This window comes from Ahaetulla prasina, chromosome 12, assembly GCF_028640845.1.
Source record: "Ahaetulla prasina isolate Xishuangbanna chromosome 12, ASM2864084v1, whole genome shotgun sequence".
Lineage (NCBI taxonomy): Eukaryota > Metazoa > Chordata > Lepidosauria > Squamata > Colubridae > Ahaetulla > Ahaetulla prasina.
Genome location: NC_080550.1, coordinates 6,065,065 through 6,081,389, shown reverse-complemented (window position 1 = coordinate 6,081,389; position 16,325 = coordinate 6,065,065). Strand labels below are relative to the sequence as shown.

Sequence of the window (16,325 nt, the reverse complement as noted above, 5' to 3'; positions counted from 1 at the left end):
GTTGTTTTTCTTCAAGTTTCATTACCAAACTATGTGACAGCATCAGTTCCACAAGGAGATAGGGTTTGTGGAACAGAGAAGGACAATGGGAGGAGGAGGAGGAGGAGGAGGAGGCGACAACTGTGGGGTCCTTGATAATCTCTGAGCTTGGTTGCTTTTCTTGCAAAAGTTTCATTACCAAACTAGGTAATGGCATCAGTTCCACGAGGAGATGGGGTTTGTGGAATGGAGAAGGTGAATGTTATGCCTCGTCCTCCCTCCTCTCCTCACCCGGGCCCCTCCCATCTCCTCCCGGGCCTGCTATCAGACTCCGAGTCTGATAATGAAGATGAACGGCCTGTCATGCCTCCAGCCCCCGACCCTGGCCCCATGCCCGGACAGGATATCAGGAATGAACAAACAAACGTCACTCATACGGCGTGTGTTCCTTTGGCTCAGCCATCAGAGGAAGTCAGCCACGGATTGGAATTACTCAGGCCTACTCCTTCTGACCCCTCCCTTTCTCAAACAGCAGAAGACAATTCAAAGTGGGAGGATCCTCGCTTCCGGAGATCTGAGAGGCGACGCCAGCAGAAGGAAGGGTGGGGCAGGCCTGGATAAATGCTGAGTCATGGAGCCACACCCCACAGCCTATATAAAGGACCTGCTTTTGGCATTCCAACCTTGAGTCAAGCAAAGTCTCATCTAGTTTGCTGAAATCACAACTTGGATTCCTGCCTGCCCTGAGAAACCTCGGAGGAATTTGGCAAAGCTGCAGAGGCTTCGTTGCCATGCCTGATACGGACTTCCGAGACCCGGTCGTGGGAGGGGGAGGGGGACACGACAGTGAATGGGAAGAAGAGGAGGAGGGGGGGAGGGGGAGGAGGAGGAGACGGAAACGACAACTGCGGGCTCCTTGGTGCTCTCTGAGCTTGGTTGTTTTTCTTGGCAGAAATTTGATTGCCAAAGTAGGTAACATCATCAGTGCAAGTTTTAATGCTAGTTTTACATCCTCCACGTTGCTCTTATTTCTTTGCTGCAATAAAAGAGATACCATAGATACCCAGAAGATTGGGGGGGGGAAGAAAAAACAACAACAACCCAATATATATGTTCCTACCATATGTAATCCATTGCTTTGGATAATGCCATCTTGTTCCACCAAGTTTCGAGATACTGTAATGGAAGGCAGATCCAAACTCTGGGGTGGAAACTGAGGTGTGAATTCATTTCCTTGGGCTCCCAACTGGTCACTGAGGCCTTGAAAAGGTAGGAGAATATCAGCCATCCCTAAATTTGTGGGATCCAGTTCAGGGGGCGGCGTAATCGGTGGAATCTCAAACTCTTCGTCGCCAAGGCTTGGAGTATGGAATGTTTGCTAAAAGAAAAAGAAAGAAATAAAATCTTTTTTATTTTACGTTTTTAATTTTACGTTACGATTACGCAACAACAAATATCTTTTTTTTAAAAAATGTCTAGGTGGAGATCCTCAGTCATCCAGGTGCTGTCCTTGAAGACGTTTCGCTTCTCATCCAAGAAGCTTCTTCAGTTCAACTTCTTCTTCTTCAGAAGTGAAGAAGCTCCTTGGATGAGAAGCGAAACGTCTTCAAGGAAAAACAAAGAAAGTCTGGTTACCTTTTGCAAAAAAAAAAAAAAGCATTTTTAAAAAAGTTTTTAAAAAAAGAATTCGTTTACACTCCTCACAATCTGAATCTCAAGTTCTTCTCTCTCTCTTTTTTTTTAATTGTAAGTCACAAGTGTGTGGCACGCTTCACATCTGCCCAGCTCTTCAGATCCTTCAGATTAAAGATTCAACTCTCATTATCATATGGCTTTAATGATGTATCAGTATTAACTGTTTTTTAATGCACACTTAATTAGCAACATCTGTCTTTGTTGTTGGAGGGAACATCGGCTAGCCTGGGATGGTTTTTTTTTTAAAGCTGGAGAACAAATTGCCACTTTATCGATATATTAGTCAAAACAAAACAACGCAAATCGGCTTACAAATTGTTCTGACATGACCATAAATGCTCCCAATTTTGGTAGTGCACATATGTACTGGTAGTAAAGACTTGTAGCTCGTATACATGAAAGTTTAGAAAGACTTAACATAATAACAGAGTTGGAAGGGACCTTGGAGGTCTTCTAGACCAACCCCCTGCCTAGGCAGGAAACTCTACACCATTTCAGACAAATGGCTATCCAACATTTTCTTAAAAGTTCCCAGTGTTGGAGCATTCACAACTTCTGGAGGCAAGTTGTTCCACTTATTGATTGTTCTAACTGTCAGGAAATTTCTCCTTAGTTCTAAGTTGCTTCTCTCCTTGATCAGTTTCCACCCATTGCTTCTTGTCCTGCCCTCAGGTGCTTTGGAGAATAGCTTGACTCCCACTTCTCTGTGGCAGCCCCTGAGATATTGGAACACTGCTATCATGTCTCCCCTAGTCCTTCTTTTCATTAAAAAGAAGGACTTGTAGCTCATACACATGAAAGTTTAGAATCCTATTTCAAATTCCCTCTTATTATTCCATTTATTTATAATAGGCAGGCTATATATTTTTTTTTTATTTGCATTTATATCCCGCCCTTCTCCGAAGACTCAGGGCGGCTTACACTATGTTAAGCAATAGTCTTCATCCATTTGTATATTATATACAAAGTCAACTTATTGCCCCCAACAATCTGGGTCCTCATTTTACCTCCCTTATAAAGGATGGAAGGCTGAGTCAACCTTGGGCCTGATGGGACTTGAACCTGCAGTAATTGCAAGCAGCTGCTGTTAATAACAGACTGTCTTAGCAGTCTGAGCCACCAGAGGCCCTGCCATATCATGTTAAGGGAATGGTTACAGTAGTCAGAAGGTTCACTTACTACAAGAGTTCCTAAAAGGGGGTGCCTTAGTTTTGTTTACCTGGAACAAGATACAGATAGTCCTTGACTTACAACAATTCGTTTAGTGACTGCTTGGAGTCACAACGGCACTTGCAAAAAGCGACGTTATGGCCATTTCCCACACAACCGTTGCACCATCCCCGTGATCATGTGATCAAAATTCAAATGCTGGGCAACTGGCATGTACTTACGATGGGTCTAGTATCCCAGGATTACGGGATCCCATGTTGTGACCTTCTGACAAGCAAGGTCAAGGGGGAAGCAGGTTTCACTGAACAACTTTGTTAGCGATGTAACAACTGCAGTGCTTCGCTTAACAATCGTGCCAAGAAAGGTCGTAAAATGGGCAGAAACTCACTTCATCCCTGTCTTGCTCGACCACAGAAATTTTGGGCTCAATTGTGGTTGTAAAACAAGGATTACCTGAATGTGAGTGTTCGTGATAAGGTCTCTTCTGTAAAAAGAAAACACTGCCATATCCACACGCAAATTTCTACCCTCAAATTTACACTCCTCAATTTACAACTGGTGGAACATCCATCATTAAGTGATGCCAAGCATCCAAAGCTCAGTGACCGTGGAGGTTCGGGCCCACAATCACCAGAGCTTCAGGTAAGTCATAACTTCGACCAATCGTAAGTCAAGGACTACCTGCACCTTTGTTAATCACCTGCACCTTGTTGTTAAAGGTCTCTGGGGGCTTTTGAGAGACTCTTTGGACCAACACAGAAACATCATTGTTCCAAGTCATCTACTAAGGTGTAAACAGAATAGGCACATTCTAGGTCCAACCTTCAAAGTGATGTCATCTAATGGGACCCAAGAGGTGGACCTTGTCCATCACTGCTCCTGCCCTCTGGAATAGCATCCCCGAGAGGTTCAAGGGACCCCAAATCTGCTATCCTATATAGACCTGACTTTTTTTTAACCCAACAGTGTTTGGTTAGGAAAATAAGCCCTCCCTGTTGTGGTCCACCGGCAATCCTGCGGAGCTGGCAACGGAGTCGGACAGCAATGAGGCTAAGGAAGAACATGGGCCGGTCCTGGAGGCTGGGGAAGGCCCGGATGAGGGCTCTGCGTCGGAGGCAGAGGTGGGGCCAGGGCCATCTGGGAGCGATGCATGGACTCCAGAGCCTCCAGAGACTGACAGTAGTGAGGCAGAGGAACAGGAGGAGCCTGTTCCTAATGCATGCATGAGAAGAGCTGCCAGAAGGCAAGAGCAGCTAAAGCAAAGAGGACGACTTGGGATAAGGCCAAGAGATGATTGGCCCCTCCCATAGGGCTTAAAAGAGGAGCAACGGCATTTGGGCTCTTTGTCGGAAAACAACGTTGACTTGCTCCTTGTCTTGCTGCATTTATTTCTTGTCGGCGTCTTCTGCTTTTGAACTTTTGCCAAGAAAAGCCTTTGGCAGTTTGCCTAATTAGACTAAGTTGCGTCTACTACTACTACTATTTGGCCCTGGGTCACAACACTCCCCGGAAAAAAGCTCTCCCAGAAAATATTTAAACGCATGCGCAGTCAGTCCCCTCCATTTCCTCTGGTTAGGTTTAGGGAGACACAGCTGGAAATCAGGTAAGAGGGCAAGAGGAGTCCCGTCTTGCTCCATCTGCCCCAAAATAATAAGACCTCCCCGAAAATAAGGCCAAGCGCTTATTTCTGGTTTCAAAAAATATAAGACAGGGTCTTATTTTCAGGGAAACATGGTAATCTGTTGGTATATCAATCTCTGCCTTCATCTGTTATTTAGTACATTGAGTACAGATTCATTCTGAGTTGGATGCCCTATACATTTGATGAATAAAGTCAATAAATAAACACAGCCGTTAACTTTTAGAGTAGCAATCCCTATATGAAGGATTCCCTGCTCAGCCCAAAGTAGAGTTTTCACCCAACGAAGGCCAGTAAGTTCTTTTGATTATGAGCCCATCAATATTTCAGTTAGGCAGCCCTGGTTAGGGTGAAAAATGTCCCGTTCAGCACTACAGACAAACAAACATTGCCACTCTACAACTATTTGTTGCCTATTTTGAAAAAGCACTGTAGTTATTTTTGGGGCTTCTGCACAACACAAGCTCTCCATTTGCTTTCCCAAAATCAGCATCACAAATAAGCTACAACACAAAACCCTTAAAGAGGTTGAGCCATTGTTGCCAAGGGAAACCCAGAGCTTTAATAAAGATATTAACTAGTCCCAGGTGTTGTGTTGTTTTGGGGAAATTCTGTAGTGTGGTGGTCACAACAGATGGCGTCCCCCAAAACTGCATGGCCACCTCCTTTGGTCTTGCTGCCTAGAAAAATTCACAGCCTTCCTTCATCTAGTTACATGGAGCTGAGCTTGAATTAAAAGACTTTTACCTGATTATGTATTATTATGATAGGTTGGGTTTGTTTCGCTCAGCCTACAATTTTGCTTCCAAGGGAGGCTGCAATTTCGCTTCGTGCGTTATTTACATTGTCCGAAAGAGCGACTTAATGCCAGTTAATTTAAAAATGATACGTTCGTTGAAATTTCTCATTAAGCGGCTGGAAATTGTCATCCTTCAAACCGTTAATGATGATGATATAAATTAATAACTGCTCGGGAGAAAATGGAAACTGAAACGCGGGAGGAAGAGGGGAAAAAAAGGGAGGTTTCCCTTTGCTGGCCGATGAAAAACTGTCAGCTGTCATTACTGGTCTCCCATCACGAAGGCAAAGGCAGCAGACAGGCGTCTGCAGAAATAAAACCATCTCGAGAAAATTAAGCAAGGCTCATAAACACACATACACACACACACACACACTCAAAGCACATGGGAACAAACTTAATCTCAGTCCCGAAAGCCCCTGCTTTACATCCGGAGAGATATTTATTCCTGCTTCAATATTAAAAAATGGGAGGGGGGAGAGAAGAGAGATTCATAATCCACAAAGACTTGAAGTTCACCAACACAAAAGGATGGCATCGGGCACGGAAGGCGTTTGGCTAATAAAAATAACCCTATGGCTACATTTTACAGTTGGGCTTGGCACGAAAAGCTGCCTGGTAACAGATGCAGTGATAATTTGTGACTCATTTACTACCCCATTACGGCTTAATGAAATCTAACATATCGCATTAACAATATGGATAAACACTCGTTCCTGATATCTGGCATTTGACTGTCTTCATTACCATCGTAATGATCATTTGAAATATTATTTCAATAAATATTTAAGGTGCTCCAGGATGGGGGTTTTGCTTTTTAAAAAGGAAACAAAAGGGGGAGGCAGTTTTTGTGAAAACAGGCCCAGCTTTTAGCAAAAACAAACAAGCCACTTCAATTTCTCAGGCTAGGTTAAAGGCACAAGCAAACTGGCAGGCGTTAGATTGAAATGCAATATAAGCTTTAAGACGTGACAAGTACAGATTGAAAATGTTACCTAATGTTCTGGAGTTGGGTAACTAAATTTACCCATAATACGATGACTGCAAAGCAGTCATCCACAGCAGAATATGAGATAGATAGATAGATAGATAGATAGATAGATAGATAAACACTGCAAGTTTTTAAGAAGAGATTAGATAACCATTTGTCTAAAGTGGTGTAGGGTTTCCTGCCAAAGCAGGGGGTTGGACTAGAAAACCTCTAAGGTCCCTTCCAACTCTGTTATTCTGTTCTGTTCTGTTCTGTTCTGTTCTGTTCTGTTCTGTTGATAGATAGATAGATAGATAGATAGATAGATAGATAGATAGATAGAGAGAGAGAGAGAGAGAGAGAGAGAGAGAGAGAGAGAGAGAGAGAGAGAGAGAGAGAGAGAGAAGTTCAATTGTAGTCCTTCCAAATATAAATTCAAACATGGCAGTGGAATTCACTTTGCAAAAAGGGAGTATTCTATATAAAAAAAAACTAAATTGCAATCGTTTGGTTATCTATATGCTCCCCTGCAACAGAATTATTTTATTCTGCGGCACATTTTTCAAAGATGATCGTATTTCTCATGTTTTCTGGATGTATACCTCCTAGGGTTTAACTAAAAAAAGAAAAAAGAAGAATCAAAACTGTCTCTCATTCTATGATTGCTGTAAGTAACGTGTAGATAAGCGGATAAGACGAACCTAATCTAAATGAAGAGAAAGGCTGGCGCCGGAAATAGACTTATTCTAAAGGATTTGGCCTGCTCATATTCTGAAAAGTGTCTCCATGTTGTGCAATTTGAGTCTGGAGAAAGGCCCTCTTAGGATCTGGAGAGGACTATGCAATGTGTTTAAGAAGGTTGTGTTGCCCATCACGATTATAAGAGCTATTCACTTTTTTCTCATGCTTTCCTCTTTTAAGATTATTTTCAGGAAGACAGAAAATCCCCCAATCCTTAACAGCAACAACAACAACAAAAAACAACAACCCGGTGTGTGTGTTTAAATGCCATCTGCACCAAAATGTTCAAAACATTTGTTCCTTTTGATAAAAATGCAAATTTGGAGAGCTGTTGTATCAACATATAACAGCCAATGTCTGACACGGTGAATTATCACAGCTGGAATTAAATTGTCTTTGAACAGCTGCTGGCAGTAGAGCCTTCATCAATGTTTGATTCAAATGGAGGAATGAAATTCTACAGAATGAAACATCATGTTGTCATTACAGATTGAGGGAGGGGGGTGGTGGGTGGGTTCATTACCACAACCAACACTGAAGCAAGCCGGTGCCAAGCAATCTTCTCTTATCGAAGCGATCTTGTTTGGAAGGGAAGAAAGAGAGAAGGAGAAGGAGGGAGAGGGAGGCATTGTTTTAAAACTATGACCATAAAAAAGACCGCCTTGAATATAGCCACCTTTATCATGGCTCTCCCAACCATTTTTCACCTCTATAATTTCTTTTTTCTCTACTGTACAAGGATAGAGGAGAATACATTACCTGACTCTGTGGTCTCTTCCCAAAATCCCCAAAGCTCAACCAAAAACTGTCTACTGTTGACCTCACCCCATTCCTAAGAGGTCTGTAAGGGGCGTGCATAAGAGCACAAGCGTGCCTACCGTTCCTGTCCTATTGTTTCCTTTCATTATATCCAATTAATATAGTTATTACATACTCATATATTGTATAGTTATTTCATGCTTATGCTTATATATACTGTGTGACAAAATAAATAAATAAAATAAATAAATAAATATAGGAGATATATATATATAGAATATATATATTCTGGCTCAGAGGCAGAAAAGCTTGATTGCTGACCATATTTCTATCGATCTGTTTATGTTGTGTCTTGCCCGCCCTCAGAGCAGCCGGGGCCTTCTTATCTGCTCCCGAACACGGAGGAATGTATGCCTCCCGGCCCCAGTCCTGGCTCCATGCCCAGACAAACTGCAGAAGAAGGAGCACCTCCCGGCCTCAGCCCTGACTCCATGCCCAGGCAAACGGAGCAGCTAGACCCCTCCCCCTCCTCCACAGCATGTGAGCCTGAGGAGGGTTTATTACCAACAGCTGATTGGAGTGACCCTCGCATCAGAAGATTGGATAGGCGGAGGCAACAGAAGGAAGGGAGGGGCAGGCCTTAATGAGTGCTGAGTCATGGAGCCACACCCCATGGCCTATATAAAGGATCTGCTTTCTGGCAGTCTCTGAGTCAGGCAAAGTCGAACTTATCTTGCTGAAGTCACTTACTGGTCTCCTGCCTGCTCTGAGGACTTTGCTAGGACTTTGGGCAGAGCTGCAGAGGCAAGCCTGATTCGGATTTCCCTGACCCGGCCGTCAGCGGAGGAGTGGGACACGACAGTTTACGAGATCCGCTCTGAAGTCCAAGCCAGACGCTGGAGGAGTTTGCTGCAATTTTCGTTCCCTCAGAATAACAGAATGACAAGAGTTGGAAGGGGATCTTGGAGGTCTTCGAGTCCAGGGGTCTCCAACCTTGGCAACTTTAAGACTTGTGGACTTCAACTCCCAGAGTCACTCAGCCAGCTTTGCTGGCTGAGGAACTCTGGGAATTGAAGTCCAGAAGAACAGACCCCTGTTCTAGTCCAACCCCTTGCTCAGGCAGGACACCTTATACCCATGATGGCGAACCTATAGCACCTGGGCCACAGGCGGCACGCAGAACCCTTTCTGCAGGCACGCCAGCCGTCGCCTCAGCTCAGCTTCACCACACGTGCATGCGCACCTCCCGCTGGCCAGCTGGTCTTCGGCTCTCTGCCACACATGCGTGGGAGGCAGGGCGCATGTGAGAGGTGTGCATGCACAGTGGTGGGGCGTATGCGCCGGGGTGCTCGCATTGTACGTGCGCCCCCCCCCCCAAGTTCCGTTTTGGGCCTGGAAGGTCTCCTGCACCAACCTGGAAACCAAAACGGGGCACGGGGTGATATGCGCGCATGCGCGGGGGGGAGGCGCTCGCATTGCATTTTGGGGTTTGGGACTCAGCACCAAAAAGGTTAACCATCACTGCCTTATACCATTTCAGACAAATCGTGCTTCAATTTCGTTTTTAGTGATGTACCACCTAAAACTTCTGGAAGCAAGTTGTTCCACTGATTAATTGTTCCCACTTTCAGGAAATTTCTAGTTCTAGGTTGCTTCTCTCCTTCGTTAGTTTCCATCCGTTGCTTCTTGTCCTGCCTTCATCTGCTTTGGAAAATAGCTTGACTCCCTCTTCTTTGTGGCAGCCCCTGAGATATTGGAACACTGCTATCATGTCTCCCCTAGTCCTTTTCATTAAACTACTAGATCCATAGCAAGCAAAACTCCAAGGCAAGTAGATTCATCAAAGAATAGCTTTATTGGAAATACCATATTGGCACACATCTGGTGAAAACTGACTCTAAGGGGCCTCTTGGTAAAAATCAAGCCAGACAAATTCAGCAGGTAATGCCAAGATTTCCATTTCCATCCAAGCATGTATGTTGGCCAAAAAACAAAACAAAAACAGCTGTTAAGAAGACCGTCAAGGACAGGAGCAACAGACTGAAAAAACCCCAAAACTATAGGAATATTGGGGTGGCAAATGCCCCTCGGCCATCTTTCCAGATGTTGGTCAAGTCCATCACCCAGTGACCAAGTCAGACTTTATCGATTCACATATAATGCTTCCGTTGAACCAAGCCGCCACCAGCACAACTCTCTATGGAGAGCCTCTTTTCTTATTCCTCCCCCCCAAAAAAAAACAAATAATTCTACAAACGAGCTGTGTTCCCTTTGTTTTCCTAAGAACCTAAATTGAAAAATAAAGTGTTTGTATCTATGGCCCTAATTAGTTGATTAGCATTCAGTGAATTTGCTTTAAAAATGTATGCCTACTGGGCCTCAAATCTGCTTCCTTCTGGTTGCCTTTGTGTATGTGTGTGTGTGCATCTCTTTGGGTGTGAGTGTGTGTGTACACACACACACACACACCAGTGGCGAAATCTAAATTTCTTTCCTACCGTTCTATGGGCGTGGCTTGGTGAGCGTGGCTTGTGGGGGTCATGTGATTGAATGGGTGTGGCTATGTGACTGGGGGATCAAAAGACAGAAACTCACTAACAATGTCTTGCTGGAGCAGGGTTGGACTAGATGACCTCCAGGTCCCTTCCATCCCTGGATTATCCTCTGAAGCTGCGCCTAGTGCCAGGTTTGTAGTCCTTCCTTCCTCTCCTTTTTCCTCTCTCCCCCTCCCTCTCCCCCTCCCTCTCCCCCTCCCCTCCTCCTTCCCTCTCTCCTTCCTTCCTTCCTTCCTTCCTTCCTTCCTTCCTTCCTTCCTTCCTTCCTTCCTTCTTTCTCTCTCTGTCTCTGTCTGTCTCTCTCTCTCTCAAACGAACCCTCCCAACCCCCCATTTTTTGCCTAGCAGGCTTCAGTTTTTTTACCTTTTAAAAAATGCTTTTAAAAGTAAAAAAAAAAAAGCCTCTGACTGTGATCAGGCACCTCAGCTGGGATCATCAGAGCCTTGTTTTAAAAGCATTTTTTTACAACCTCTTCGGCCAAAGAGGTTGTTTTAAAAATGCTTTTAAAAGTTAAAAAAAAAAAAAGGCTCTGACGATCACGTGGCTCAGCTGGGCATGCGGGAAGTGGCAGGGATTTTTGCTACCGGTTCTCCGAACCACCTGCCGCCATCACTACCGGATCGGACGATCCGGTCCGAACTGGGAGCATTTCGCCCAACATACACACACACACACACACACACACACACTTCTGAATCCCCTATCTCCCTCAAATGGAACTATAATTATCTGTCCTGCGATTTGTTCTATGTAACAAATCGCAGGAGAAGGAGTGGCAGAACCTGTGGGAGGCGCTAAAAAAGCCACCAGCCTCCTTACGTAGCTACAAGCAGTCTCCCTTGAATTCTGTGGCCCCTTATTTAAATCCAAATAGGCAATAACCTTTACATAGGCATTTTAGCAATAAATCAGTTTAACTGGCCCCTTCACGCCTGGACTTGATTTTTGCGCCCGATACAAACACGTACGCGCGCACACATAGATGCAACACAAAGACGCCCGCGCATTTACACAGATTTGTTTTTTATCGAACATGCTACGTAAGTAACGCTCTTACAGACAACTAAATTGACCAGCAATGGTGAAGTGTCAAGTTATTTTCTCTCTCATTAAAGACTTTATTTTGTGCTCCATAAAACACAGATAATTTACCACTTTGCCCGTCATCTATCGAAAAAGGCTGCAAACGTTTATAAAAGTGAACAACAGAATTACAGTGTAAAGCAAAGAGGGGTAAAGTGTTTGTCTCGGGGGGGGGGATGGGATGCTTACCTCATTCGCTGCAAAAAATGCGTTATTTGCTTCTGCCATATTCATATAGTTATTGTTGCCAAACTGAAAGGAAAAGCATGCTATTAGTATATTGCATGATATTGCATTACGCTATATTATACTGTGCAACACACCTTGGACAACGTAAATGTTCTAAGAACAACTCTGATACTCATGCTATCGGAGCGGGTAGTGTAAAGGATTAATTTGGCACACTTCCGGCACTTGCCAACTTTCAACAACTTTTAAATCAAATGTTTTAGTTGGAAATTCTGAGAACTGACAGGCCTCGGCTGGTCTTTCTTCAAAACTTGGACGTTAACTGTTCCTTCTAGAACCACTGCACCCAGGGTGGATCTGATTTAAATCAAGTCGATTTAACTCACGATTAAATCATGATTTAAATCACTAGTAAAAAGGCTTGATTTAAATCAACACGATTTAAATCATAATTTTTAAAGAGCAACTGACATCTTTGTCACGCAGCAGCTCCTACTCTGACCACTGGTGACTCAATGACAGTCCCAATATTGCAGAATATACAGCCTCGTGCTACATAACTAAGCTCCATTTCATGCTGAATAAACTAAATTAGTAATGTATCTTAAAGAGAAAACTATCTTTAGATAGATTTTTTTTACTCCAAAGCATTTTATTAAAATAAATTTGATTTTTTAAAAATCCGATTTAAATCAAAAAAATCCTATTTAAATTTTAAAAGTCCATTTTTCTAAAAAAAAAATCATCAATTTTTATCCACCCTGACCGTATCCCAATATATTTTTACCATTTTTATTTAGAATTACTTTGCCCCTCCTTTTAGTCAAAGCCATTTTGAAAGCAGCATAATATAAGGATAATAATACAAATAAGGTATGATTATGCTGTTAGATATTTGCCTGACGTGGTGTAGAGTTTCCTGCCTAAGCAGGGGGTTGGACTAGAAGACCTCCAAGGTCCCTTCCAATTCTGTTATTCTATTCTATTCTATTCTATTCTATTCTATTCTATTCTATTCTATTCTATTCTATTCTCATATCTGCAAGAGTCATAAGATTATGACAGCCTGGAATAGAATCCAAAAAAGCTGAAACTGAATAAGTAAAACTTCCAAAAGTTGTTAAGTCAACATCAGGCAGTTAGGATTTTTCCATACACAACACAAGTATAAATAGTCCTTGACTTACAACTGTTCGTTTAGTGACCATTTGAAATTACAACAGCGATGAGAAAAGGGATTTTTATGACTCTTTTTCACATTTCTGTCCATTGCATTTCACACTTATGTCCACTGCAGCATCCCCATTGTGACATGATCAAAATTCAGATGTTTGATAACTGACTCATATTTATGACCATTGCTATGTCCTGGGGTCATGTGATGAGCTTTTGTGGCCTTCTGACCAGCAAAGTCAATGGGCGAGCTAGATTCACTTAATGACCATGTTACTAACTTAGCAACGGTAGTGATGTACTTAACAATCGGGGCAAGAAAAGTCATAAAATGAGGCAAAACTCTCTTAACTGTCTCGCTTAATGTCCTAAGTTTTGGGCCCAGTTGTGGTCATTCGTGGATTACCTGTACTTCCCTCAACACTGTCAGACTATTTACTGAATCTGCACTACTATTAATCGTTTCATAGTTCCCATCACCAATCTCTTTCCACTTATGACTGTATGACTATAACTTGTTGCTGGCAATCCTTATGATTTATATTGCTATATTGACCATCAATTGTGTTCTAAATGTTGTACCTTGATGAACGTATCTTTTCTTTTATGTACACTGAGAGCATATGCACCAAGACAAATTCCTTGTGTGTCCAATCACACTTGGCCAATAAAAATTCTATTCTATTCTATTCTATTCTATTCTATTCTATTCTATTCTATTCTATTCTATTCTACCTTGATGAAGATATCTTTTCTTTTATGTATGCCGAGAGCATATGCACCAAGACAAATTCCTTGTGTGTCCAATCACACTTGGCCAATAAAAATTCTATTCTATTCTATTCTATTCTATTCTATTCTATTCTACCTTGATGAAGATATCTTTTCTTTTATGTACACTGAGAGCATATGCACCAAGACAAATTCCTTGTGTGTCCAATCACACTTGGCCAATAAAAATTCTATTCTATTCTATTCTATTCTATTCTATTCTATTCTATTCTATTCTATTCTATTCTATTCTATTCTACCTTGATGAAGATATCTTTTCTTTTATGTACACTGAGAGCATATGCACCAAGACAAATTCCTTGTGTGTCCAATCACACTTGGCCAATAAAAATTCTATTCTATTCTATTCTATTCTATTCTATTCTATTCTATTCTATTCTATTCTATTCTATTCTATTCTATTCTATTCTATTCTACCTTGATGAAGGTATCTTTTCTTTTATGTACACCGAGAGCATATGCACCAAGACAAATTCCTTGTGTGTCCAATCACATTTGGCCAATAAAATTCTATTCTATTCTATTCTATTCTATTCTATTCTATTCTATTCTATTCTATTCTACTTTGTTTTACATAAATATCTACTTTATTTATTATTACGTTTATCTGCCACTCATTTTCCTCCTGCAAAATAGTCTATACATTTTGTATAAACACACCCATGCATATACACACCGATATACAATTTTATTACAGGCAGTGCCTGAAGCTAAAATACCATTCAGGACAATTAGTATAAATTTAGCAGAGTCACCTCTGTTGAGAAGGGAAGCTATAGAAATAAAAGAAGTAAAATTTAATAAAGCCCTTTCTACGCCTTATATGGCAAATCTGAAGGTTATAAAACTAATGTACTGAGTTACTGAAACAAATTGCTCAGCAAATTAACAATAGCGAAAAACAAAAGTTGCATCCTGTTTAATAATGAAATTATGATTAAACATTTAAGCTGTGTGAGTGATAGAAAGACACGTATAGAAAGGTTAGGTTAGAATTTAATTACTAACTCCTTAAATTACCCCCTCAATTTAACCCTGAAGACAGACGTTGATCCCAACAACACTGCTGAATCTCAAAACTTCAAATACCTGGTTTTATTTTTGTTATTTTTTTTGGGGGGGTGTTATTATTGTTTGGCTTTAAATTGCTAAATTTTATTAGAAAATTACATTTTACTCCAAAGTTTAGGAGAAAGAAACGTCCATTTACAATGTTTGTTATCCTGTATCCCTGCAGTAGGGTGCTGAGAAAGCTACAAACAATTCCTTACAAAACTTTTCAAGAGTTGTGAAAAGAACAATGATTCCCACAAGCACAAAAGTTTTGACAACCAGCAGGGAATGATTGTGCATTCTGGGCTATGAGTGCAAGATCCGTACAGCATCCATACATGCAGCAATTCACTTTCATGCAAGAGACTGCTTAATCTTGCTTGTAGCATAACCCAGTGTCAGGAATCTCGGTAAAAGAACAATTTAACCGATCGATCAATTACAAAGGCAATGTTTATTTGAACTGAGGACTTATCTTATATGTACACTGAGAGCATATGCACCAAGACAAATTCCTTGTGTGTCCAATCACACTTGGCCAATAAAAATTCTATTCTATTCTATTCTATTCTATTCTATTCTATTCTATTCTATTCTATTCTATTCTACCTTGATGAACATATCTTTTCTTTTATGTACACTGAGAGCATATGCACCAAGACAAATTCCTTGTGTGTCCAATCACACTTGGCCAATAAAAATTCTATTCTATTCTATTCTATTCTATTCTATTCTATTCTACCTTGATGAAGATATCTTTTCTTTTATGTACACTGAGAGCATATGCACCAAGACAAATTCCTTGTGTGTCCAATCACACTTGGCCAATAAAAATTCTATTCTATTCTATTCTATTCTATTCTATTCTATTCTATTCTATTCTATTCTATTCTATTCTATTCTAAGATATCTTTTCTTTTATGTACACTGAGAGCATATGCACCAAGACAAATTCCTTGTGTGTCCAATCACACTTGGCCAATAAAAATTCTATTCTATTCTATTCTATTCTATTCTATTCTATTCTATTCTATTCTATTCTATTCTATTCTATTCTATTCTATTCTATTCTACCTTGATGAAGGTATCTTTTCTTTTATGTACACTGGGAGCCTATGCACCAAAGACAAATTCCTTGTGTGCCCAATCACACTTGGCCAATAAATTCTATTCTATTCTATTCTATTCTATTCTATTCTATTCTATTCTATTCTATTCTACTTTGTTTTACATAAATATCTACTTTATTTATTATTACGTTTATCTGCCACTCATTTTCCTCCTGCAAAATAGTCTATACATTTTGTATAAACACACCCATGCATATACACACCGATACACAATTTTATTACAGGCAGTGCCTGAAGCTAAAATACCATTCAGGACAATTAGTATAAATTTAGCAGAGTCACCTCTGTTGAGAAGGGAAGCTATAGAAATAAAAGAAGTAAAATTTAATAAAGCCCTTTCTACGCCTTATATGGCAAATCTGAAGGTTATAAAACTAATGTACTGAGTTACTGAAACAAATTGCTCAGCAAATTAACAATAGCGAAAAACAAAAGTTGCATCCTGTTTAATAATGAAATTATGATTAAACATTTAAGCTGTGTGAGTGATAGAAAGACACGTATAGAAAGGTTAGGTTAGAATTTAATTATTAACTCCTTAAATTACCCCCTCAATTTAACCCTGAAGACAGACGTTGATCCCAACAACACTGCTGA

The 16,325-nt window shown here is 41.0% G+C and overlaps 1 protein-coding gene across 1 annotated transcript in view; it reads right to left on the bottom strand.

The window, feature by feature from the left end:
- Positions 1-16,325, bottom strand: part of TOX3 (TOX high mobility group box family member 3) — a 106,188-nt gene that overhangs the window by 21,268 nt on the left and 68,595 nt on the right. Inside the window, exons 2-3 of the mRNA XM_058155571.1 lie at positions 11,581-11,643; positions 1,100-1,357 (exon numbers count right to left, since the gene is read on the bottom strand). Coding sequence (XP_058011554.1) covers positions 1,100-1,357; positions 11,581-11,643 — 321 coding nt within the window. The remainder of the gene's footprint in view (positions 1-1,099; positions 1,358-11,580; positions 11,644-16,325) is intronic.